Genomic DNA, 22,500 nt, shown 5'->3' with positions numbered 1-22,500 from the left:
CTGTTGCTCTCCTTCTCTCCTCCTCTGTCACAGTGTCCATCCCTCTCTCTTCCTCTCCTCCTCCTCTGTAGCTCTCCTCCTGAACCACTCTGTTGCTCTCCTTCTCTCCTCCTCTATCCCAGTATCCCTCTCTCCTCCTCTGTTGCTCTCCTCCTCTATCCCAGTATCCCTCTATCCTCCTCTATCCCAGTATCCCTCTATCCTCCTCTATCCCAGTATCCCTCTCTCCTCCTCTGTTGCTCTCCTCCTCTATTCCAGTATCCCTCTATCCTCCTCTATCCCAGTATCCCTCTCTCCTCCTCTATCCCAGTATCCCCCTCTATCCCAGTATCCCTCTCTCCTCCTCTGTTGCTCTCCTCCTCTATTCCAGTATCCCTCTATCCTCCTCTATCCCAGTATCCCTCTCTCCTCCTCTATCCCAGTATCCCCCTCTATCCCAGTATCCCTCTCTCCTCCTCTGTTGCTCTCCTCCTCTATTCCAGTATCCCTCTATCCTCCTCTATCCCAGTATCCCTCTCTCCTCCTCTGTTGCTTTCTTCCTCTCCTCCTCTATCCCAGTATCCCTCTCTCCTCCTCTATCCAAGTATCCCTCTCTCCTCCTCTGTTGCGTTCTTCCTCTCCTCCTCTGTGCCAGCCTGTCCATCCCTGTGTGTGGAGATGTCGTCCCTACTGAGGAAGGAGATGCAGAGGATGTTGTTTAGACCTGAAGGACAGAAACTACAGAAGTTTATAGAGATACATGAAGCAACGTCGGGAAGACATTTTCTCTGTGTTTACGGTAAAAAAAAACAGCATCTTCTGTTTCCTTTTACTGTTCATTTATTTATTCAATCATCTTGCCATCTTGCTTTTCTATTTCTCTTTCTAAATAACGTTCTGTCTGCTTCCGTGCGTTTTCTTCTTTTTACTGCTGGGTTGACGGTCCCGTGTGGCTCAGTTGGTAGAGCACGATGCTTGTATCGCCAGGGTTGTGGGTTCAATTCCCACGTGGGACCAATTCTCTTTCTAAAATGATGTTCTGTTTTTTTTTTCTTCTTCCCCCCTCTGGGTTTTTCTTCTGTTTTCTCCGTTCTTACTTTCCTTTGGTCTCTGACGCGGAGATGACGATGTTTCTGTGCAATCTGTTTTTTAGGTCGACTTGTTATTTTTAATGATGGATTGATTGATTGATTGAAGTCTTGTTGATGAGGATACTAAAAGGGTCATATAACACACGACATCTGCTATGTAAAATATGTCAAAATAGGCTTGAATAGTTTGTCTGTGGATTCAGTCCGTGAACGTCACCAAATAGAGGAGTGTTACTTCTTCTCGCTAATTGAATTTCCGTTGCTGCATAACATCCGTTGTCCTCGGGAAAACGACATCCCGTTTGGAACAATGCATTTTATCCCCTATTGGGGGGAGAAAAAAAAACGACTTTGGTTTTATTTGAGAAAAAACTGCTTGACTTTTCCTTTCCCGAAACATAATCGCTGTCCTCTGGTCCACAGTGACCAAGACCAAAGAGGTGCAGCTGTGTGTGGTGAGATCTCAGAAATCACTCTATTCTGGATCAAACAAGTTGCTGAATTCCCAGAATTCCGGATCAAAAAAGAAGCTCAAGTCTCAGTTTTGCCTGAGTTCCTGCTTGGAGGACTCCTACCTGAGGACAGAAGTCTGGCTCCTCCAGGACCTCACCCTGCTGGACGGGCGGGATCCCGACGTGGTAAGGAACACATCATCATTCTCAGATTTTGACATATCATCATTGTTTACATTTAAGTGTTGACTCTAGGGGCCACCGTGATTCTGTCCTCGCTGCAAGGCAAGCAGATGTTCCATTACAACACACCCTCTCTGTCGGATTCTTCTTCTCGTCCCCCTTTGATGACCTCACCTCTCCTCTTTCCCCACCCCCCTCTCGTCCCCCTTTGATGATCTCACCTCTCTTCTCCCCCCCTTTGATGACCTCATCTCTCCCCACCCCCCTCTCGTCCCCCTTTGATGACCTCACCTCTCTTCCCCCCCCCCTCTCGTTCCCCTTTGATGACCTCACCTCTCCCCCCCCCCCCCTCTCGTCCCCCTTTGATGATCTCACCTCCCCCGCCCCCCTCCTGTAGGACGACCCGTGTTTCCTGATGCACTTCTCCACTGTGAGGTCGGTGACGGCCTTCAGCTGCGGCGCCAAGTACAGCATGGCGCGGGCCCTGGTTGCCCTGAGCGACAAGCACTGCGGGCGTCCTTTGACTCTGGTGAACTATGACCTGGCCTACATCGGCCCGTCGTCCATATATTTGAACAGAGGAGACTGTGTGGTGCTGATGCAGATATGTTTCTACGCCGCTAACCTGGTGTGTCTGTCCTTGTGCCCCGTACCTCTGGACTGAGAGTGATATTTCTATTTATTATGGATCCTCAAGACAGCAGTTACTCTTCCTGGGGTCCGGCAAAATGAAGACAGTTATACCATTTTAGAGAGACTGAGTGTGTGTTTTTTTTTTACCATTATTTAACTAGGAAAGTCAATTAAGAACAAATTCTTATTTTCAATGACTGCCTAGGAACAGTGGGTTTAACTGCCTTGTTCAGGGGCGGAATGACAGATTTGTACCTTGTCAGCTACGGGGATTCAATTGTGCAACCTTTCGGGTTACTAGTCCAACGCTCTAACCACTAGGCTACCTGCCTCCTCTAACCACTAGGCTACCTGCCTCCTCTAACCACTAGACTACCTGCCTCCTCTAACCACCAGGCTACCTGCCTCCTCTAACCACTAGACTACCTGCCTCCTCTAACCACTAGGCTACCTGCCTCCTCTAACCACTAGACTACCTGCCTCCTCTAACCACTAGGCTACCTGCCTCCTCTAACCACTAGGCTACCTGCCGTGTGTGTGTGTGAGTGAATCATAGGCTCTATCATTGTATCGATAATACACTATTTAAAATGATTGTCTTTCCAGGTTTCTAAGTCTCTGTGTTGCATGTTCTTGTAAATCTTTTGCTCTGAACACTGTTCCCTAAGCATGTGAAATGATTCAAGCTAATAATCTGAATTAAAATGTAACAACGTTCCCTTTTTGTCTTCTTACGTTGTCATGCCATCAGTTTGAGAAGTTTTTCATCATTTTTCCTCTTTCAGAAATCTTCCGTAGATGGCAGCAGCAAAACTAAATCAACAAACTCTGACATCGTGCGGTTATTTTTGATGTCCAAATCAAAGACAGTTTAGTATAAAGATGTCCAAATCAAAGACAGTACAGTATAAAGATGACCAAATCAAAGACAGTATAGTATAAAGATGACCAAATCAATGACAGTACAGTATAAAGATGACCAAATCAAAGACAGTACAGTATAAAGATGACCAAATCAAAGACAGTATAGTATAAAGATGACCAAATCAATGACAGTACAGTATAAAGATGACCAAATCAAAGACAGTACAGTATAAAGATGACCAAATCAAAGACAGTATAGTATAAAGATGACCAAATCAATGACAGTACAGTATAAAGATGACCAAATCAAAGACAGTATAGTATAAAGATGGCCAAATCAAAGACAGTATAGTATAAAGATGACCAAATCAAAGACAGTATAGTATAAAGATGACCAAATCAAAGACAGTACAGTATAAAGATGACCAAATCAAAGACAGTACAGTATAAAGATGACCAAATCAAAGGCAGTATAGTATAAAGATGACCAAATCAATGACAGTACAGTATAAAGATGACCAAATCAAAGACAGTACAGTATAAAGATGACCAAATCAATGACAGTACAGTATAAAGATGACCAAATCAAAGACAGTACAGTATAAAGATGACCAAATCAAAGACAGTACAGTATAAAGATGACCAAATCAAAGACAGTACAGTATAAAGATGACCAAATCAAAGACAGTACAGTATAAAGATGACCAAATCAAAGACAGTACAGTATAAAGATGACCAAATCAAAGGCAGTATAGTATAAAGATGACCAAATCAATGACAGTACAGTATAAAGATGACCAAATCAAAGACAGTACAGTATAAAGATGACCAAATCAATGACAGTACAGTATAAAGATGACCAAATCAAAGACAGTACAGTATAAAGATGACCAAATCAAAGACAGTACAGTATAAAGATGACCAAATCAAAGATAGTACAGTATAAAGATGACCAAATCAATGACAGTACAGTATAAAGATGACCAAATCAAAGACAGTACAGTATAAAGATGACCAAATCAAAGACAGTACAGTATAAAGATGACCAAATCAAAGACAGTACAGTATAAAGATGACCAAATCAAAGACAGTACAGTATAAAGATGACCAAATCAAAGACAGTACAGTATAAAGATGACCAAATCAATGACAGTACAGTATAAAGATGACCAAATCAATGACAGTACAGTATAAAGATGACCAAATCAAAGACAGTATAGTATAAAGATGACCAAATCAATGACAGTACAGTATAAAGATGACCAAATCAAAGACAGTATAGTATAAAGATGACCAAATCAATGACAGTACAGTATAAAGATGACCAAATCAATGACAGTACAGTATAAAGATGACCAAATCAATGACAGTACAGTATAAAGATGACCAAATCAAAGACAGTACAGTATAAAGATGACCAAATCAAAGACAGTATAGTATAAAGATGACCAAATCAATGACAGTACAGTATAAAGATGACCAAATCAAAGACAGTATAGTATAAAGATGACCAAATCAATGACAGTACAGTATAAAGATGACCAAATCAAAGACAGTATAGTATAAAGATGACCAAATCAATGACAGTACAGTATAAAGATGACCAAATCAAAGACAGTACAGTATAAAGATGACCAAATCAATGACAGTACAGTATAAAGATGACCAAATCAAAGACAGTACAGTATAAAGATGACCAAATCAATGACAGTACAGTATAAAGATGACCAAATCAAAGACAGTACAGTATAAAGATGACCAAATCAAAGACAGTACAGTATAAAGATGACCAAATCAATGACAGTACAGTATAAAGATGACCAAATCAAAGACAGTACAGTATAAAGATGACCAAATCAAAGACAGTATAGTATAAAGATGACCAAATCAATGACAGTACAGTATAAAGATGACCAAATCAAAGACAGTACAGTATAAAGATGACCAAATCAAAGACAGTACAGTATAAAGATGACCAAATCAAAGACAGTATAGTATAAAGATGACCAAATCAAAGACAGTACAGTATAAAGATGACCAAATCAAAGACAGTATAGTATAAAGATGACAAAATCAAAGACAGTACAGTATAAAGATGACCAAATCAATGACAGTACAGTATAAAGATGACCAAATCAAAGACAGTACAGTATAAAGATGACCAAATCAAAGACAGTATAGTATAAAGATGACCAAATCAAAGACAGTACAGTATAAAGATGACCAAATCAAAGACAGTATAGTATAAAGATGACAAAATCAAAGACAGTACAGTATAAAGATGACCAAATCAAAGACAGTATAGTATAAAGATGACAAAATCAAAGACAGTACAGTATAAAGATGACCAAATCAAAGTCAGTATAGTATAAAGATGACCATATCAAAGACAGTGCAGTATAAAGATGACCAAATCAAAGTCAGTATAGTATAAAGATGACCAAATCAAAGACAGTACAGTATAAAGATGACCAAATCAAAGACAGTATAGTGTAAAGATGACCAAATCAAAGACAGTACAGTATAAAGATGACCAAATCAAAGACAGTATAGTGTAAAGATAGGCTGAAAGTGCTTCTCCAACAGAAATCCCCGATCACAGTTGTAGGCGATGTCATGGCGACGCCTGCTAGCTAAGCTCATGCGCAGAAACACGTCATCCGGTCTAACGGTCGTCTCCCGCCAAAATTGCGCATGTGCAAACCGTCACTCCTTGACTTTCACGAGGTTGTAGTAACAACATGTTCACAACTACTTTAAGACGTTGGCTCTAATCTAGGTAGTGGCTGTCGATTTCGAGAAAATGAACAACTATTGAAAAATCTTTCACTTCTCTCATTGATTTCTCAAACCCCTGCCTGGTCTGTTTCGCGATGTTGCGCCTCTGGGTTTAAAAACTCTATGATCAAATTGCTTGATCTAAAAACAACAAGAAACAAACACATTGTTTAATATTTACAGCCACATTATTACAATTATTACAACACTTCAAATAAATGAATTTTTAAAAAAGGTATCAAATAAATTGGCAAGATTTAAAATGGTTTCGAAAAGGTTTTCCAACGACATTTTTCCGGATAGGCGCATGCGCAGGACCAGAGAACGGTAGCGTGCCTGGCGCCAAATTTTGAAAAGTGGGAAGTGTTTCTGTTGTTGATAACAACAGCTCCTCCGCATAACATCGTGGTTTGTTTAGACGTTATTACGATATATCGAAAAAGGATTACTTTGGAAAAAGGACGACGGAAAGATGCACATCAAATCTATTATCTTAGAAGGGTTCAAGTCCTACGCGCAGAGGACGGAAATCAACGGATTTGATCCGCTCTTCAACGCTATTACCGGACTCAACGGGAGTGGAAAATCCAACATTCTCGACTCGATATGCTTTCTACTGGGGATATCCAACTTGTCTCAGGTAATATGCTACTTATTCTTTAATTCGCATTAAAGTTAGTTTTTAATCAGGTGAGCTAAAGACATTTCCTTGAAGTTAGCTTGTTGTGTTAGCCAGTTAACGTTAGCTTACGGTGCCTTACGTTCAATCGAGGGTCACAGTAACGTTAGTAGAGAAGCTATTGATCTGTAACGTTACTTCCGTCTGATCTGAACTTATCTTTCCAGGTGCGAGCGGCCAATCTCCAGGATTTGGTGTACAAGAACGGTCAGGCCGGTATCACCAAAGCCACCGTGTCCATAACTTTCGACAACGCAAACAAGAGTCAGAGTCCGCTTGGATTCGAGACCCACGACGAGATCACGGTCACAAGACAGGTACCGTTGTTCTCCTCTTGTCTCTATTTCCTGTTTGTGGGAAGAGTAATGATCTTGAATTATATAAATAAAGTTCCAAACTGAGGGATGCTGCTAGTCCAAACTGAGGGATACTGCTAGTCCAAACTGAGGGATACTGCTAGTCCAAACTGAGGGATACTGCTAGTCCAAACTGAGGGATACTACTAGTCCAAACTGAGGGATACTGCTAGTCCAAACTGAGGGATACTGCTAGTCCAAACTGAGGGATACTGCTAGTCCAAACTGAGGGATACTGCTAGTCCAAACTGAGGGATACTGCTAGTCCAAACTGAGGGATACTGCTAGTCCAAACTGAGGGATACTGCTAGTCCAAACTGAGGGATACTGCTAGTCCAAACTGAGGGATACTGCTAGTCCAAACTGAGGGATACTACTAGTCCAAACTGAGGGATACTGCTAGTCCAAACTGAGGGATACTGCTAGTCCAAACTGAGGGATACTGCTAGTCCAAACTGAGGGATACTGCTAGTCCAAACTGAGGGATACTGCTAGTCCAAACTGAGGGATACTGCTAGTCCAAACTGAGGGATACTGCTAGTCCAAACTGAGGGATACTGCTAGTCCAAACTGAGGGATACTGCTAGTCCAAACTGAGGGATGCTGCTAGTCCAAACTGAGGGATGCTGCTAGTCCAAACTGAGGGATGCTGCTAGTCCAAACTGAGGGATGCTGCTAGTCCAAACTGAGGGATGCTGCTAGTCCAAACTGAGGGATACTGCTAGTCCAAACTGAGGGATACTGCTAGTCCAAACTGAGGGATACTGCTAGTCCAAACTGAGGGATACTGCTAGTCCAAACTGAGGGATACTACTAGTCCAAACTGAGGGATGCTGCTAGTCCAAACTGAGGGATACTACTAGTCCAAACTGAGGGATACTGCTAGTCCAAACTGAGGGATACTGCTAGTCCAAACTGAGGGATACTGCTAGTCCAAACTGAGGGATACTGCTAGTCCAAACTGAGCGATGCTGCTAGTCCAAACTGAGGGATGCTGCTAGTCCAAACTGAGGGATGCTGCTAGTCCAAACTGAGGGATGCTGCTAGTCCAAACTGAGGGATGCTGCTAGTCCAAACTGAGGGATGCTGCTAGTCCAAACTGAGGGATACTGCTAGTCCAAACTGAGGGATACTGCTAGTCCAAACTGAGGGATGCTGCTAGTCCAAACTGAGGGATGCTGCTAGTCCAAACTGAGGGATGCTGCTAGTCCAAACTGAGGGATGCTGCTAGTCCAAACTGAGGGATGCTGCTAGTCCAAACTGAGGGATGCTGCTAGTCCAAACTGAGGGATGCTGCTAGTCCAAACTGAGGGATGCTGCTAGTCCCAAACTGAGGGATACTACTAGTCCAAACTGAGGGATACTGCTAGTCCAAACTGAGGGATGCTGCTAGTCCAAACTGAGGGATACTACTAGTCCAAACTGAGGGATACTACTAGTCCAAACTAAGGGATTCTACTAGTTAACTACAACTTCTGTCAAGTGGTCTGATTTTAACCTTTTATGGCAGAGATGGTAGCTACTGCGTTAGGTCTGAAAATAGTCCCAACAAGGACTGTTCCCTTTCCCATAATCACTACACTAACTGTCCACTGACGTGATTTCTCAGATGTATTGTTACTAGCTGCTCGAACTGGGGCGACAGGGTAGCCTAGTGGTTAGTGTTGGACTGGTAACCGAAAGGTTGCAAGTTCAAACCCCTGAGCTGACAAGGTACAAATCTGTCGTTCTGCTCCTGAACAGGCAGTTAACCCCACTGTTCCTAGGCCGTCATTGAAAATAAGAATTTGTTCTTAACTGACTTAGTAAAGTAAAAAAAAAAAACTAGTAATGCTTTTTATGATGATGTCTCCTGTTTTTTTCACAATCACTACACTGATGTTGACATCTAACTACTGAACAGGCAGTATTATTAGTATTATTAGCTATTCAAACATGCCTTTACTATGATAGTAGCTGTTATTAGCCAATCAAACTGCTGCTTTACTGTAGAGGACACTCTCTTAAAATGTTACTATGATGGAGTGGATGCTCACTCCTCTGTATCCGTCTCCGATCCCAGGTGGTGATAGGTGGTAGGAACAAGTACCTGATCAACGGGGTGAATGCCAACAACACCAGGGTACAGGATCTGTTCTGCTCTGTAGGACTCAACGTTAACAACCCCCACTTCCTCATCATGCAGGTAGGTTTTTTTCAACACCTCGAGGAGCCTGGGGTTCATTAGTCGCACACTGTAGCAAATCGTTTTTTTGCAACGAAGAAGAGATTCTATTGGACAAATTCGGGTTCTGTTTTTGGTTTCTAGTGAACACACCGCTGAATGTTGTTCCACTTGTTGATAAGCAGCCTCTCTATTTATAGAGTTGATAAGCAGCCTCTCTATTTATAGAGTTGATAAGCAGCCTCTCTATTTATAGAGTTGATAAGCAGCCTCTCTATTTATAGAGTTGATAAGCAACCTCTATATTTATAGAGTTGATGAGCAGCCTCTATATTTATAGAGTTGATGACTAGCCTCTATATTTATAGAGTTGATGAGCAGCCTCTATATTTATAGAGTTGATGAGCAGCCTCTATATTTATAGAGTTGATGAGCAGCCTCTATATTTATAGAGTTGATGAGCAGCCTCTATATTTATAGAGTTGATGAGCAGCCTCTATATTTATAGAGTTGACGAGCAGCCTCTATATTTATAGAGTTGACGAGCAGCCTCTATATTTATAGAGTTGACGAGCAGCCTCTATATTTATAGAGTTGACGAGCAGCCTCTATTTATAGAGTTGACGAGCAGCCTCTATATTTATAGAGTTGACGAGCAGCCTCTATATTTATAGAGTTGACGAGCAGCCTCTATGTTTGTAGAGTTGACGAGCGGCCCTCTATGTTTGTAGAGTTGACGAGCGGCCCTCTATGTTTGTAGAGTTGACGAGCGGCCCTCTATGTTTGTAGAGTTGACGAGCGGCCCTCTATGTTTGTAGAGTTGACGAGCGGCCCTCTATGTTTGTAGAGTTGACGAGCGGCCCTCTATGTTTGTAGAGTTGACGAGCGGCCCTCTATGTTTGTAGAGTTGACGAGCGGCCCTCTATGTTTGTAGAGTTGACGAGCGGCCCTCTATGTTTGTAGAGTTGACGAGCGGCCCTCTATGTTTGTAGAGTTGACGAGCGGCCCTCTATGTTTGTAGAGTTGACGAGCGGCCCTCTATGTTTGTAGAGTTGACGAGCGGCCCTCTATGTTTGTAGAGTTGACGAGCGGCCCTCTATGTTTGTAGAGTTGACGAGCGGCCCTCTATGTTTGTAGGTCTGAGTGACATCGTTCTGTGGTACTACACGTTTTATAAATAACTTGAATATTTATTTTTATATATTTCTCTTTTACAATATTTCAGGGGAGAATCACCAAGGTTCTGAACATGAAACCGCCTGAGGTAAGTCCTATATACACACACACACACACACACACACACACACACACGCTTCCTGGGGAACGACACACAAATACTCCTTTGCCCTCCTCTCTACATCTCTTCTATAACCCTCCTCTCTCTCCTCCGTAGATCCTAGCCAAGATAGAGGAGGCAGCAGGAACCAGGATGTACCACTCTGACCCTCCTCTCTCTCCTCCGTAGATCCTAGCCATGATAGAGGAGGCAGCAGGAACCAGGATGTACCTCTCTCACCCTCCTCTCTCTCCTCCGTAGATCCTAGCCATGATAGAGGAGGCAGCAGGAACCAGGATGTACCACTCTGACCCTCCTCTCTCTCCTCCGTAGATCCTAGCCATGATAGAGGAGGCAGCAGGAACCAGGATGTACCACTCTGACCCTCCTCTCTCTCCTCCGTAGATCCTAGCCATGATAGAGGAGGCAGCAGGAACCAGGATGTACGAGTGTAAGAAGATCAGCGCCCAGAAAACCATTGAGAAGAAAGAAGCCAAACTGAAAGAAATCCAGACGGTGCGGCAGCCATCTTCCATCTTCTGTGATCATCTGTGATGACGTAGCTCTGTTTCCTGTCCTGGGACCCAAAGGGGCGGAGTTTGTTTTTTCTCTCTAGAAGACTAAGTTGAATCTAGGTTCAACTAATCAACTCTTCATCAGGCCTTTAGTTGAATCTAGGTTCCACTCTTCATCAGGCCTTTAGTTGAATCTAGGTTCCACTCTTCATCAGGCCTTTAGTTGAATCTAGGTTCCACTCTTCATCAGGCCTTTAGTTGAATCTAGGTTCTACTCTTCATCAGGCCTTTAGTTGAATCTAGGTTCCACTCTTCATCAGGCCTTTAGTTGAATCTAGGTTCAACTCTTCATCAGGCCTTTAGTTGAATCTAGGTTCTACTCTTCATCAGGCCTTTAGTTGAGTCTAGGTTCAACTCTTCATCAGGCCTTTAATTGAATCTAGGTTCCACTCTTCATCAGGCCTTTAGTTGAGTCTAGGTTCAACTCTTCATCAGGCCTTTAGTTGAGTCTAGGTTCAACTCTTCATCAGGCCTTTAGTTGAATCTAGGTTCAACTAATCAACTCTTCATCGCATCTTTAGTTGAATCTAGGTTCCACTCTTCATCAGGCCTTTAGTTGAATCTAGGTTCCACTCTTCATCAGGCCTTTAGTTGAATCTAGGTTCTACTCTTCATCAGGCCTTTAGTTGAGTCTAGGTTCCACTCTTCATCAGGTCTTTAGTTGTGTCTAGTGTGTTAGTGCTGGGGATCCCCAGGATTGGAGAAATGGACGTAGCTCCTTCTATCAACAATGGTGCCTTGGATATTGGTGTCATTTGACGAACTTGTGTGTGTTTGTGTTCAGATCCTGGATGAAGAGATCACTCCTACCATGCAGAAGCTAAAGGAGGTAGGACATCCCGTTTTATAAGATGTGTTTTTAGGAGCATGAAATCATCACTTCAGTTCAACACCAAGACCTTTTCTATCCGTTTGTCCCCTGATGAGTGTGACCCTGGAATTAACACCCCCCCCCCCCCCCCCCCCCCCCCCGAGGATGTTTACTGCACGCTCCTTCCTGTCCCCTCCGTCCATCCAGAGTGACTCAGTTGGTAGAGCGTAGGGCACTTGAAATGCCAGGGGCTGTGGGTTCGTTTCCCACAGGAGACCAATAGGAATTAATAATGTAGGCATGTCAGTAGAGTGAGTGGTTCTGGATAAGAGCGTCTGCTAAATGACTCCTATGTAAATGACTCCTATGTAAATGACTCCTATGTAAATGACTCCCCTTTCATTAACCATCTTTATTCTTTCTGTCTTCCTCTCTCCGCCCCTCTGTCCTCTCTCCGCCCCTCTGTCCTCTCTCCGCCCCTCTGTCATGTCTCTGTCCTCTCTCCGTCCCCCTGTCCTCCTGTAGGAGCGTTCTTCATACCTGGAGTACCAGAAGTTGATGAGGGAGATAGAACACCTGAGTCGTCTGTACGTGGCCTGGCTGTTTGTCTGCGCTGAGGAGACCAAGGTACACACACACACACACACACACACATAGACCGCGTGGTGTCTTGTCATGGTGTTGTGGTGTCTTGTCATGGTGTTGTGGTGTCTTGTCATGGTGTTGTGGTGTCTTGTCATGGTGTTGTGGTGTCTTGTCATGGTGTTGTGGTGTCTTGTCATGGTGTCGTGGTATCTTGTCATGTTGTTGTGGTGTCTTGTCATGTTGTCGTGGTGTCTTGTGTTGTTGTGGTGTCGTGTTGTCTTGTTGTGGTGTCTTGTCGTGTTGTCGTGGTGTCTTGTCGTGTTGTCGTGGTGTCTTGTCGTGGTGTCTTATGTTGTCGTGGTGTCTTGTCATGTTGTTGTGGTGTCTTGTCATGTTGTCCTGGTGTTGTGGTGTCGTGTTGTTGTGGTGTCTTGTCATGTTGTTGTGGTGTCTTGTCATGTTGTCCTGGTGTTGTGGTGTCATGGTGTTGTGGTGTCTTGTCATGTTGTTGTGGTGTCTTGTCATGTTGTGGTGTCTTGTCATGTTGTCGTGGTGTCTTGTTGTTGTGGTGTCTTGTCATGGTGTTGTGGTGTCTTGTCATGGTGTTGTGGTGTCTTGTCATGTTGTCCTGGTGTTGTGGTGTCTTGTCATGTTGTCTTGTTGTCTTGTCATGTTGTTGTGTTGTCTTGTCATGTTGTTGTGGTGTCTTGTCATGTTGTTGTGGTGTCTTGTCATGTTGTTGTGGTGTCTTGTCATGTTGTTGTGGTGTCTTGTCATGTTGTTGTGGTGTCTTGTCATGTTGTCGAGGTGTCTTGTTGTGGTGTCATGTTGTTGTGGTGTCTTGTTGTTGTGGTGTCTTGTTGCTGTGGTGTCTTGTTGTTGTGGTGTCTTGTTGCTGTGGTGTCTTGTTGTTGTGGTGTCTTGTTGTTGTGGTGTCTTGTTGCTGTGGTGTCTTGTTGCTGTGGTGTCTTGTTGCTGTGGTGTCATGTTGCTGTGGTGTCTTGTTGTGGTGTCATGTTGTTGTGGTGTCATGTTGTTGTGGTGTCATGTTGTTGTGGTGTCTTGTTGTTGTGGTGTCTTGTTGCTGTGGTGTCTTGTTGCTGTGGTGTCTTGTTGTGGTGTCTTGTTGCTGTGGTGTCTTGTTGTTGTGGTGTCTTGTTGCTGTGGTGTCTTGTTGCTGTGGTGTCTTGTTGCTGCGGTGTCTTGTTGCTGTGGTGTCATGTTGCTGTGGTGTCTTGTTGTTGTGGTGTCATGTTGTTGTGGTGTCATGTTGTTGTGGTGTCATGTTGTTGTGGTGTCTTGTTGTTGTGGTGTCTTGTTGCTGTGGTGTCTTGTCATGTTGTGGTGTCTTGTCATGTTTTGTCGTGGTGTCTTGTCATGTTGTCGTGGTGTCTTGTCATGTTGTCGTGGTGTCTTGTCATGTTGTTGTGGTGTCTTGTCATGTTGTCGTGTTGTGGTGTCTTGTCTTGTTGTCGTGGTGTCTTGTTGTCGTGGTGTCTTGTCATGTTGTTGTGGTGTCTTGTCATGTCGTGGTGTCTTGTCATGTTGTTGTGGTGTCTTGTCATGTTGTTGTGGTGTCTTGTCATGTTGTCGTGGTGTCTTGTCATGTTGTCGTGGTGTCTTGTCATGTCAAAGTGAATAGAATTGAATGTGATTTGGGTTTACAGGTGAAGTTTTAATGGATCTGTTGTTGATTTTAAATCTCAGGTGAAGTTTTAATGGATCTGTTGTTGATTTTAAATCTCAGGTGAAGTTTTAATGGATCTGTTGTTGATTTTAAATCTCAGGTGAAGTTTAATGGATCTGTTGTTGATTTTAAATCTCAGGTGAAGTTTTAATGGATCTGTTGTTGATTTTAAATCTCAGGTGAAGTTTTAATGGATCTGTTGTTGATTTTAAATCTCAGGTGAAGTTTTTATGGATCTGTTGTTGATTTTAAATCTCAGGTGAAGTTTTAATGGATCTGTTGTTGATTTTAAATCTCAGGTGAAGTTTTAATGGATCTGTTGTTGATTTTAAATCTCAGGTGAAGTTTTAATGGATCTGTTGTTGATTTTAAATCTCAGGTGAAGTTTTAATGGATCTGTTGTTGATTTTAAATCTCAGGTGAAGTTTTAATGGATCTGTTGTTGATTTTAAATCTCAGGTGAAGTTTTAATGGATCTGTTGTTGATTTTAAATCTCAGGTGAAGTTTAATGGATCTGTTGTTGATTTTAAATCTCAGGTGAAGTTTAATGGATCTGTTGTTGATTTTAAATCTCAGGTGAAGTTTAATGGATCTGTTGTTGATTTTAAATCTCAGGTGAAGTTTTTATGGATCTGTTGTTGATTTTAAATCTCAGGTGAAGTTTTAATGGATCTGTTGTTGATTTTAAATCTCAGGTGAAGTCAGCGGAGGACCTGAAGGTGATGCAGGACTCCATCACTCAGCTGCAGGCCAACATGGCAGACAACGAACACAAGGTCCAGGAACTCTCCGCCCAGATACAGGAACTGCAGGAGAAGAGAGACCAAGTAATGGAATGCTATTCAATTCAATACAACTTTATTCATCCATTCTGGGAGCTTTAGGGAGACAAAAAAAACAACATGTTGCAGATAACATGCAGATGTTATCTGTTATGTAATGCAGATGGACACCACTTCTCTAATGTGAATGAATGATAGTGGCAGATCTATGCAACACGTTTCTATCTGCAGCTGTTGAATCTCATTGAATGAGCTCTTTGGTCGCGGACAGATACATTTCAAACATTTAGCTCGGAGGTTATTATATTTGACTATGTTCTGTCGGGTGTCCTGGCGTCTGTCGGGGGGGTGTCCTGATGTCTGCCTGTCTGTCTCCTGTCCTACAGGAGGTTGGTGGAGTGCTGAAGGGGTTAGAGGAGACTCTGTCTGAGGTCCAGCGGGTCCATGCTAAAGCCCAGAGTGCTGTGGACATGAAGAAACAGAACCTGGCAGAGGAGACCAAGAAGAGGAAGGAACTGGTGAAGAGCATGGCGGAGGTGAGAGGAGAGAGGATAAACGGGGTGGTGGTGTGTGAGAGAGAGGAAGATGAGCAGACAGCCTGAAGTATGACTAACTAAAACCAATGTCTCTCTCTCTCTCCCCTCTCTCCTCTCTCTTCCCTCTCTCTCCCTCTCTCTCTCCCTCTCTCTCCCTCTCTCTCCCTCCCTCCCTCTCTCTCTCTCTCCCTCCCTCCCTCTCCCTCCCTCCCTCTCCCTCCCTCTCCCTCCCTCTCCCTCCCTCTCTCTCCCTCTCTCTCTCTCCCTCTCTCTCCCTCCCTCCCCCTCCCTCCCTCCCTCTCCCTCCCTCTCTCTCCCTCCCTCTCCCTCTCTCTCCCTCTCTCTCCCTCCCTCTCTCTCCCTCTCCCTCTCTCTCCCTCTCTCTCCCTCTCTCTCCCTCTCTCTCCCCTCCTCTCCTCTCCCTCCTCTCTCCTCTCTCTCCTCTCTCTCCGTGTTCCCCCCCCCCAGGATAAGAAGATACTAGTGGTTAAGGAAGCGGAGGTGTCCAAGGTAGCAGAGAAGCTGTCTGCCCTACAGGAGGAAGGTCAGAAGGATAGCGCCGCCCTAGAGGCAGCACAGTGTCACTTCAAGGCTGTGTCCGCAGGCCTTTCCACCAATGAGGACGGAGAAGAGGCCACGCTCGCCGGACAGATGATGACCTGCAAAAATGACATTAGTAAAGCTGACACTGAGGCCAAACAGGTGAGAATGGATTGATTCATAATATTATATGAGAAAGGAAGGATATGAGTCAAGCTGACACAGGCCAAACAGGTGAGAATGGATTGAGTCATAATATTTTATATATATATATATGAGAGTTGATTGATTTGAAACAGAGAATTGATTGATTTGCAATGAAACATATTTGAAACAGAGAATTGATTGATTTTGTAATAAAACATATTTGAAACGGAGAATTGATTGATTTGGAGGAAGGATATGAGTCAAGCTGACACAGGCCCAACAGGTGACGATGACCTCTGACCTACGACCTTCAAAGAATGCAAACTCCATGAGAATGATTACCTCAATAAAAGAGTTGTGAATTATTATTATTATTTTTTCCTGCTGTGTTGGATGAGTGTCTCTTCAAGTATTCATTCTCTCCCTGTCGGTTCTTCTCCCCAGGCCCAGATGAAGCTGAAACATGCCCAGCAGGAGTTGAAGGCCAAGCAGACGGAGGTGAAGAAGATGGACTCTGGTTACCAGAAAGACCAGGAGGCCTTCAACACTGTCAAGAAGAACAAGGAGAAACTAGAGGCTGATATGGGGAAACTACAGTACCAAGGTAGAGGAGGAGGAGGAGGAGGAGGAACTAGAGGCTGATATGGGGAAACTACAGTACCAAGGTAGAGGAGGAGGAGGAGGAGGAGGAACTAGAGGCTGATATGGGGAAACTACAGTACCAAGGTAGAGGAGGAGGAGAAACTAGAGGCTGATATGGGGAAACTACAGTACCAAGGTAGAGGAGGAGGAGGAGGAGGAGGAACTAGAGGCTGATATGGGGAAACTACAGTACCAAGGTAGAGGAGGAGGAGCAGGAACTAGAGGCTGATATGGGGAAACTACAGTACCAAGGTAGAGGAGGAGGAACTAGAGGATGATATGGAGAAACTACAGTACCAAGGTAGAGGAGGAGGAACTAGAGGCTGACATGGGGAAACTACAGTACCAAGGTAGAGGAGGAGGAACTAGAGGCTGATATGGAGAAACTACAGTACCAAGGTAGAGGAGGAGGAACTAGAGGCTGACATGGGGAAACTACAGTACCAAGGTAGAGGAGGGAGGAACTAGAGGCTGACATGGGGAAACTACAGTACCAAGGTAGAGGAGGGAGGAACTAGAGGCTGACATGGGGAAACTACAGTACCAAGGTAGAGGAGGAGGAACTAGAGGCTGACATGGGGAAACTACAGTACCAATGTAGAGGAGGAGGAGGAACTAGAGGCTGATATGGGGAAACTACAGTACCAATGTAGAGGAGGAGGAGGAGGAACTAGAGGCTGATATGGGGAAACTACAGTACCAAGGTAGAGGAGGAGGAGCAGGAACTAGAGGCTGATATGGGGAAACTACAGTACCAAGGTAGAGGAGGAGGAACTAGAGGCTGACATGGGGAAACTACAGTACCAAGGTAGAGGAGGGAGGAACTAGAGGCTGACATGGGGAAACTACAGTACCAAGGTAGAGGAGGGAGGAACTAGAGGCTGACATGGGGAAACTACAGTACCAAGGTAGAGGAGGGAGGAACTAGAGGCTGACATGGGGAAACTACAGTACCAAGGTAGAGGAGGAGGAACTAGAGGCTGACATGGGGAAACTACAGTACCAATGTAGAGGAGGGAGGAACTAGAGGCTGACATGGGGAAACTACAGTACCAAGGTAGAGGAGGGAGGAACTAGAGGCTGACATGGGGAAACTACAGTACCAAGGTAGAGGAGGGAGGAACTAGAGGCTGACATGGGGAAACTACAGTACCAAGGTAGAGGAGGGAGGAACTAGAGGCTGACATGGGGAAACTACAGTACCAAGGTAGAGGAGGGAGGAACTAGAGGCTGACATGGGGAAACTACAGTACCAAGGTAGAGGTGGGAGGAACTAGAGGCTGATATGGGGAAACTACAGTACCAAGGTAGAGGAGGAGGAACTAGAGGCTGATATGGGGAAACTACAGTACCAAGGTAGAGGAGGAGGAACTAGAGGCTGACATGGGGAAACTACAGTACCAAGGTAGAGGAGGGAGGAACTAGAGGCTGACATGGGGAAACTACAGTACCAAGGTAGAGGAGGGAGGAACTAGAGGCTGACATGGGGAAACTACAGTACCAAGGTAGAGGAGGGAGGAACTAGAGGCTGACATGGGGAAACTACAGTACCAAGGTAGAGGAGGAGGAGCAGGAACTAGAGGCTGATATGGGGAAACTACAGTACCAAGGTAGAGGAGGAGGAACTAGAGGCTGATATGGAGAAACTACAGTACCAAGGTAGAGGAGGAGGAACTAGAGGCTGATATGGGGAAACTACAGTACCAAGGTAGAGGAGGGAGGAACTAGAGGCTGACATGGGGAAACTACAGTACCAAGGTAGAGGAGGGAGGAACTAGAGGCTGACATGGGGAAACTACAGTACCAAGGTAGAGGTGGGAGGAACTAGAGGCTGATATGGGGAAACTACAGTACCAAGGTAGAGGAGGAGGAACTAGAGGCTGATATGGGGAAACTACAGCACCAAGGTAGAGGAGGAGGAGGAGAAACTAGAGGCTGATATGGAGAAACTACAGTACCAAGGTAGAGGAGGAGGAACTAGAGGCTGTTATGGGGAAACTACAGTACCAAGGTAGAGGAGGAGGAGGAGAAACTAGAGGCTGATATGGGGAAACTACAGTAACAAGGTAGAGGAGGAGGAACTAGAGGCTGATATGGAGAAACTACAGTACCAAGGTAGAGGAGGAGGAGGAACTAGAGGCTGATATGGGGAAACTACAGTACCAAGGTAGAGGAGGAGGAACTAGAGGCTGATATGGGGAAACTACAGTACCAAGGTAGAGGAGGAGGAACTAGAGGCTGATATGGAGAAACTACAGTACCAAGGTAGAGGAGGAGGAACTAGAGGCTGATATGGGGAAACTACAGTACCAAGGTAGAGGAGGAGGAACTAGAGGCTGATATGGAGAAACTACAGTATGAAGGTAGAGGAGGAGGAGGAACTAGAGGCTGATATGGGGAAACTACAGTACCAAGGTAGAGGAGGAGGAGGAGGAACTAGAGGCTGATATGGGGAAACTACAGTACCAAGGTAGAGGAGGAGGAACTAGAGGCTGATATGGGGAAACTACAGTACCAAGGTAGAGGAGGAGGAACTAGAGGCTGATATGGGGAAACTACAGTACCAAGGTAGAGGAGGAGGAACTAGAGGCTGATATGGGGAAACTGCAGTACCAAGGTAGAGGAGGAGGAACTAGAGGCTGATATGGAGAAACTACAGTACCAAGGTAGAGGAGGAGGAACTAGAGGCTGATATGGGGAAACTACAGTACCAAGGTAGAGGAGGAGGAGGAACTAGAGGCTGATATGGGGAAACTACAGTACCAAGGTAGAGGAGGAGGAGGAACTAGAGGCTGATATGGGGAAACTACAGTACCAAGGTAGAGGAGGAGGAGGAACTAGAGGCTGATATGGGGAAACTACAGTACCAAGGTAGAGGAGGAGGAGGAGGGAGGAACTAGAGGCTGATATGGGGAAACTACAGTACCAAGGTAGAGGAGAAGGAACTAGAGGCCGATATGGGGAAACTACAGTACCAAGGTAGAGGAGGAGGAACTAGAGGCTGATATGGGGAAACTGCAGTACCAAGGTAGAGGAGGAGGAGGGAGGAGGAACTAGAGGCTGATATGGAGAAACTACAGTACCAAGGTAGAGGAGGAGGAACTAGAGGCTGATATGGGGAAACTACAGTACCAAGGTAGAGGAGGAGGAACTAGAGACTGATATGGGGAAACTACAGTACCAAGGTAGAGGAGGGAGGAACTAGAGGCTGATATGGAGAAACTACAGTACCAAGGTAGAGGAGGAGGAGGAGGAGGAACTAGAAGCTGATATGGGGAAACTACAGTACCAAGGTAGAGGAGGAGGAGGAGGAACTAGAGGCTGATATGGGGAAACTACAGTACCAAGGTAGAGGAGGAGGTGGAGGAACTAGAGGCTGATATGGGGAAACTACAGTACCAAGGTAGAGGAGGGAGGAACTAGAGGCTGATATGGGGAAACTACAGTACCAAGGTAGAGGAGGAGGAACTAGAGGCTGATATGGAGAAACTACAGTACCAAGGTAGAGGAGGAGGAGGAGGAACTAGAGGCTGATATGGGGAAACTACAGTACCAAGGTAGAGGAGGAGGGAGGAGGAACTAGAGGCTGATATGGGGAAACTACAGTACCAAGGTAGAGGAGGAGGAGAAACTAGAGGCTGATATGGGGAAACTACAGTACCAAGGTAGAGGAGGGAGGAACTAGAGGCTGACATGGGGAAACTACAGTACCAAGGTAGAGGAGGAGGAGGAGGAGGAACTAGAGGCTGATATGGAGAAACTACAGTACCAAGGTAGAGGAGGAGGAGGAGGAACTAGAGGCTGATATGGGGAAACTACAGTACCAAGGTAGAGGAGGAGGGAGGAGGAACTAGAGGCTGATATGGGGAAACTACAGTACCAAGGTAGAGGAGGAGGAGGAACTAGAGGCTGATATGGGGAAACTACAGTACCAAGGTAGAGGAGGAGGAGAAACCTGCTACACGCTTTCACAACAATAATTAAGGATTAAATGTTGAGTCTGGGGTTGATAAATTGTTGAGCCTGGTGTTGACGTCTGATGTGTTGTTTATCAGATGGGAAGGAGGAGGGTCTTCTCGACAGGAAGAGACAGTTGAACCGTGAGGTCACCACCCTCAGAAATACCTACGAGAGTCTGATGTCCCGCTTCCCGAACCTACGCTTCGACTACAGGTACGCCGTGTGTGGGGTCACCCAGCTCAGAGAGACGACACCTCCGTGTGCTCCTCTCCTCTCCTGTTCAACCTCCGTGTGCTCCTCTCCTCTCCTGTTCAACCTCCGTGTGCTCCTCTCCTGTTCAACCTCTGTGTGCTCCTCTCCTCTCCTGTTCAACCTCCGTGTGCTCCTCTCCTCTCCTGTTCAACCTCCGTGTGCTCCTCTCCTGTTCAACCTCTGTGTGCTCCTCTCCTCTCCTGTTCAACCTCCGTGTGCTCCTCTCCTCTCCTGTTCAACCTCCGTGTGCTCCTCTCCTGTTCAACCTCCGTGTGCTCCTCTCCTCTCCTGTTCAACCTCCGTGTGCTCCTCTCCTCTCCTGTTCAACCTCCGTGTGCTCCTCTCCTGTTCAACCTCTGTGTGCTCCTCTCCTCCCCTGTGGCTTTCAACCTCAGCAAAGTGACAGTAGGGAGTCATTTAGCAGACTCTTATCCAGAGAGACTTACAGTAGGGAGTCATTTAGCAGACTCTTATCCAGAGAGACGTTATGGATCTTCAGATCGCTAGGTGGGACAACCACATCTCAGTCATAGCTACTTTATTGAAGACAAAATATACCGACTATCAGCAACATCAGTGCTAGAAGGGAAAGACGAGCGCAGGGATTTTGATTTAATTTGTTTGTCTATCTGTCTCTGTCTCCCTCATAGTGTCTCCTAGCTAACCTGATAACAGTCAGTGTCTCTGTCTCCCTCATAGTGTCTCCTAGCTAACCTGATAACAGTCAGTGTCTCTGTCTCCCTCATAGTGTCTCCTAGCTAACCTGGTAACAGTCAGTGTCTCTGTCTCCCTCATAGTGTCTCCTAGCTAACCTGGTAACAGTCAGTGTCTCTGTCTCCCTCATAGTGTCTCCTAGCTAACCTGATAACAGTCAGTGTCTCTGTCTCCCTCATAGTGTCTCCTAGCTAACCTGGTAACAGTCAGTGTCTCTGTCTCCCTCATAGTGTCTCCTAGCTAACCTGATAACAGTCAGTGTCTCTGTCTCCCTCATAGTGTCTCCTAGCTAACCTGATAACAGTCAGTGTCTCTGTCTCCCTCATAGTGTCTCCTAGCTAACCTGGTAACAGTCAGTGTCTCTGTCTCCCTCATAGTGTCTCCTAGCTAACCTGGTAACAGTCAGTGTCTCTGTCTCCCTCATAGTGTCTCCTAGCTAACCTGGTAACAGTCAGTGTCTCTGTCTCCTTCATAGTGTCTCCTAGCTAACCTGATAACAGTCAGTGTCTCTGTCCCCCTCATAGTGTCTCCTAGCTAACCTGATAACAGTCAGTGTCTCTGTCTCCCTCATAGTGTCTCCTAGCTAACCTGGTAACAGTCAGTGTCTCTGTCTCCCTCATAGTGTCTCCTAGCTAACCTGATAACAGTCAGTGTCTCTGTCTCCCTCATAGTGTCTCCTAGCTAACCTGGTAACAGTCAGTGTCTCTGTCTCCCTCATAGTGTCTCCTAGCTAACCTGGTAACAGTCAGTGATGTGTCTCTGTCTCCCTCATAGTGTCTCCTAGCTAACCTGATAACAGTGACGTGTCTCTGT

General features: G+C 45.1%; 2 protein-coding genes across 3 annotated transcripts in view; both read left to right on the top strand.

Moving 5' to 3' along the window:
- Positions 1 to 547: 547 nt before the first annotated feature.
- On the top strand, positions 548 to 2,590 carry LOC118947865 (exocyst complex component 1-like). The gene is made up of 3 exons (XM_036972930.1): positions 548 to 778; positions 1,494 to 1,708; positions 2,103 to 2,590. The coding sequence occupies exons 1-3, from the start codon at positions 658 to 660 to the stop codon at positions 2,367 to 2,369; spliced, it is 603 nt and encodes a 200-aa protein (XP_036828825.1). The 5' UTR covers positions 548 to 657; the 3' UTR covers positions 2,370 to 2,590.
- Positions 2,591 to 6,274: 3,684 nt separating this feature from the next.
- LOC110516074 (structural maintenance of chromosomes protein 2) overlaps positions 6,275 to 22,500 on the top strand; it is a 45,410-nt gene continuing 29,184 nt past the window's right edge. For both annotated transcript variants that reach the window (XM_036972891.1, XM_036972892.1), the window contains exons 1-12: positions 6,275 to 6,620; positions 6,827 to 6,976; positions 9,078 to 9,200; positions 10,405 to 10,443; positions 10,861 to 10,971; positions 11,815 to 11,859; positions 12,367 to 12,468; positions 14,810 to 14,941; positions 15,283 to 15,432; positions 15,901 to 16,134; positions 16,564 to 16,723; positions 20,817 to 20,934. In XM_036972891.1, coding sequence (XP_036828786.1) covers positions 6,453 to 6,620; positions 6,827 to 6,976; positions 9,078 to 9,200; positions 10,405 to 10,443; positions 10,861 to 10,971; positions 11,815 to 11,859; positions 12,367 to 12,468; positions 14,810 to 14,941; positions 15,283 to 15,432; positions 15,901 to 16,134; positions 16,564 to 16,723; positions 20,817 to 20,934 — 1,532 coding nt within the window. In that variant the 5' untranslated portion in view covers positions 6,275 to 6,452. The remainder of the gene's footprint in view (positions 6,621 to 6,826; positions 6,977 to 9,077; positions 9,201 to 10,404; positions 10,444 to 10,860; positions 10,972 to 11,814; positions 11,860 to 12,366; positions 12,469 to 14,809; positions 14,942 to 15,282; positions 15,433 to 15,900; positions 16,135 to 16,563; positions 16,724 to 20,816; positions 20,935 to 22,500) is intronic.

Source organism: Oncorhynchus mykiss, unplaced genomic scaffold, assembly GCF_013265735.2.
Source record: "Oncorhynchus mykiss isolate Arlee unplaced genomic scaffold, USDA_OmykA_1.1 un_scaffold_212, whole genome shotgun sequence".
Classification (NCBI taxonomy): domain Eukaryota; kingdom Metazoa; phylum Chordata; class Actinopteri; order Salmoniformes; family Salmonidae; genus Oncorhynchus; species Oncorhynchus mykiss.
The sequence above is the reverse complement of the archived record's forward strand: the minus strand, read 5'-3'. Positions and strand labels throughout refer to the sequence as shown.